Source organism: Pediculus humanus, genomic scaffold, assembly GCF_000006295.1.
Source record: "Pediculus humanus corporis 1103172107457 genomic scaffold, whole genome shotgun sequence".
Taxonomy (NCBI): domain Eukaryota; kingdom Metazoa; phylum Arthropoda; class Insecta; order Psocodea; family Pediculidae; genus Pediculus; species Pediculus humanus.
The window spans coordinates 134502-137740 of NW_002987077.1; the positions used below are offsets into that span (position 1 = coordinate 134502).

The 3239-nt window shown below is 28.7% G+C and overlaps 1 protein-coding gene across 1 annotated transcript; it reads left to right on the forward strand.

Moving 5' to 3' along the window:
* Positions 1 to 123: 123 nt before the first annotated feature.
* Positions 124 to 3134, forward strand: Phum_PHUM106290 (organic cation transporter, putative; the record flags this gene model as incomplete). Its single annotated transcript, XM_002424025.1, has 10 exons — positions 124 to 408; positions 972 to 1139; positions 1273 to 1376; positions 1472 to 1626; positions 1749 to 1917; positions 2004 to 2133; positions 2224 to 2416; positions 2490 to 2612; positions 2697 to 2884; positions 3000 to 3134. The coding sequence occupies 10 exons, from the start codon at positions 124 to 126 to the stop codon at positions 3132 to 3134; spliced, it is 1650 nt and encodes a 549-aa protein (XP_002424070.1).
* Between the last annotated feature and the right edge of the window lie 105 nt (positions 3135 to 3239).

Genomic DNA, 3239 nt, shown 5'->3' on the forward strand with positions numbered 1-3239 from the left:
AAACGTGGTTAAAAAAAATTCATCAAAGGTCATGGGATTAAATTAATAATTCCTTTTTTTTTTTTTATCATTATTATTATTACTACACTAATTAAAATTTTTTTCCTTTTTTTTTATTGCAGAATGTCGACAAACATTGGAAGGGATGTTGTTTCCATTGAGGAAACAACAAAACAACAAAATTATGACAATCAAGATGTTATATCAAAAATAATAGGAGATTTTGGAAAATGGCAATTGCACCTAACATTTTTTTTGGCTCTCTTTAATCTCCCTTGCACTTGGCACATATATGCAATGACATTTCAAGCACCTGATGTGGAATTTTGGTGTGCACCCCCCAAAGAATTACAATGGTTATCCTTGGATGAATGGAGAAATATCAGTCACACGCCATCCCTTAATCACGTCAGTAAGAATCCATCTTTTTTATTAACTTTAATATTAATAATAATAATATTTTTCAGACTCTTATGACTTACAACATGATCTTTACAATTAAAAGCCATATCATAATCATAAATCATAATTTGAAAAGAATTTAATTGTAATTTGTAAAATGTAGGCTTAACAGTTACTTTTCTCAACCTTAACCAGTTACCTTCTCTCAATTAAGTCCTGTAATTTTTTATATATTTGATTGACATGAGTATTTGTATATATTTTGCACAGTAATAAATGTACACAATAAATTACATTTAAATTATTACATATTAATTACAATTAAACATGTTGTTTGTTTGTAACACAAGGCTGTTGTAGACAATATGGTAAGAAAATGTTAGATTGTAACTCTTAACTCACTACTATTTGAGATAAAATCCCATTGCAGCATTATTACAAATGTTACATCAAATGTAAAAAAAAAAAAATGGCGGGGCTTAATAAAGATAATTACAAAAGGTAAATTATATTATTTAATCATCGTACGGTCATAATCTAATAATTGTTATTACGTTTTGTAATTGTAGCATTCAAAATACGATTATAATCCATGTTTAATATGGGATGTAAATTATTTAAATTTTACTTACGATGAATTAATAAATTCCAATTTCCAACATCAAAATGTCGGCGTTCGACATTGTGAGAAATGGATATATAATGAAATACAAAATTCCGTATCATTGGTCAGCCAGGTATTCGATGATTTAATTTATTTTTCACTTTTATTTTTCACTTCAACACTTTTTTAAATTCTACCTATTTGTAAACACACAACAACAAATAAATTATTAACAAATATTTTTTTTTTTATTTTTTTTTCTTTAGTGGAATTTGGTTTGCGAAAGGAAAACGCTCAAAGAAACGGCGGAAATGGTATTTTTGGCGGGCGTTGCCATCGGCGGACTGGTTTCTGGTATAATATCTGACAGGTAGCGAAACCTAACGGAAAAATAACTAACTATAATTTTATATTTAGTTTGTTTCGACTGAAAAAAAAAACGGTTTTTTTTTGTTTTTGTTGAAGATTTGGAAGGAAAAAAACTTTAATGTCATCTTTGCTTTTGCAAATAATCGTTGGCGTTTTGATGGCTTTCATACCCTGGATTGAATTTTTTCTAGTACTTCGATTTCTTTTGGGTTTTATTTCCGTCAGTGTTGTTTTCTCTGGATTTGTTTTATGTAAGAGTAAATTACAATACATTTTCATAATAATTTTTGAGAAGATGCAATCGTTCATCAAAACATGTATGATTCGTTATTTAAAAAAAAAAATGTCTAATAAACATTTTTATTTACATTAGGTATGGAATTAGTGGGTGGTAAATGGAGAACCATATCAGGAGTTTCTTATCTTTTTCCAGTTCCTCTTAGTTATATAATATTTGCTGGCATTGCTTATTTCATTCATGGATGGAGAGAAATTCAATTGGCTATATCATTACCAGGGATTTTATTACTTGGACTTTGGTGGTTAGTGTTACAACTTGCTAAAATATGGAATTATCTTGAATGAATGAACCGTAATCAGAGTTATCCCGTAAAATAAACAATTTTAGGGTTCTTCCAGAATCTCCCAGATGGCTTTTAACAATGAAAAAAATCGACGAAAACGTTGAAATATTAAAAGAAGCTGCCAAAATGAATAAATTGGATTTAACACAAAATATCGATAAACTTCTTCAACAGGTGGGGGGGGATATATAATTAACCTCTTAAAATTTATACTCATGAAGCAATCCCATAAATCAACACTAAAATTTTTTTTCCCATTTTCAGACGACATCAGGAGAAGACAAAACGAAAAAAAATCAAAATGTTGGAATTTTGGATTTGTTTAGATATCCTAACATAAGGAAAAAATCATTATTGCTTTACGTTATTTGGTTTTCTGTATATTTTGTCTATTTTGGACTCATAATGAATTTAAGTCACATAGGTGGTGATATATACATTAATACCATTTTATCAGGTGAGTATGACATTTGAAAAAAACAGAAAAAAAATTTAGGAAAAAAGAAATTAATTTTTATATTATAAAATAGGACTCGTTGAAATTCCATCAATAGCATTGAGTATTATTATTTTATTAAAAATGGGACGAAGGTGGCCATTGTGTTTAACATTCTTAGGAGGTGGTATTGCTTGTCTCATGACGTTATTTTTCGGTAAGTTTTGTATTTTGTATTCCTACAACGACAAGTATGATATTAAAGAGGTCGTTTCGAATAATTTTTTTTTTTTTTTTGCAGGGGAAGATAGGGAAACGGTTACAATAACATTAGCAATGTTTGGAAAATTTTCAATAGCGTCAAGTAATGCAATCGCACCGGTTTATACCGCCGAATTATTTCCTACCGTGATTCGTAATTTAGGTGTAGGATCATCAAATGTAGCAGCTGGATTAGCATTGGTTTTAGTTCCTTACTTATGGAATTTGGTTAGTCTTTCATAACAAATACGTTAAAACAAAAAAAAAAAAAAACCGTTGCATAAATTATTCAAATTCTCAATCAAATTATTATTATTATTATTTTTTTTTTGAAAAATTTTAGGCATCCATTGATTTTAGACTACCGATGACACTTTTAGGCGTTTTTGGTATTGTCGGTGGCGTTTCCGTATTGTTTTTAGAAGAAACATCAAATCGTCCATTAATCAATACGATTGAAGAAGGAGAAGATTTGTGATTTTAAAAAATATTTAAAGACGATAAGACATTAAATGTGAATGAATTAAACAAACGAGGATACATCGCGATATACCAATCATTTATGACGATTTAATAAGTAATA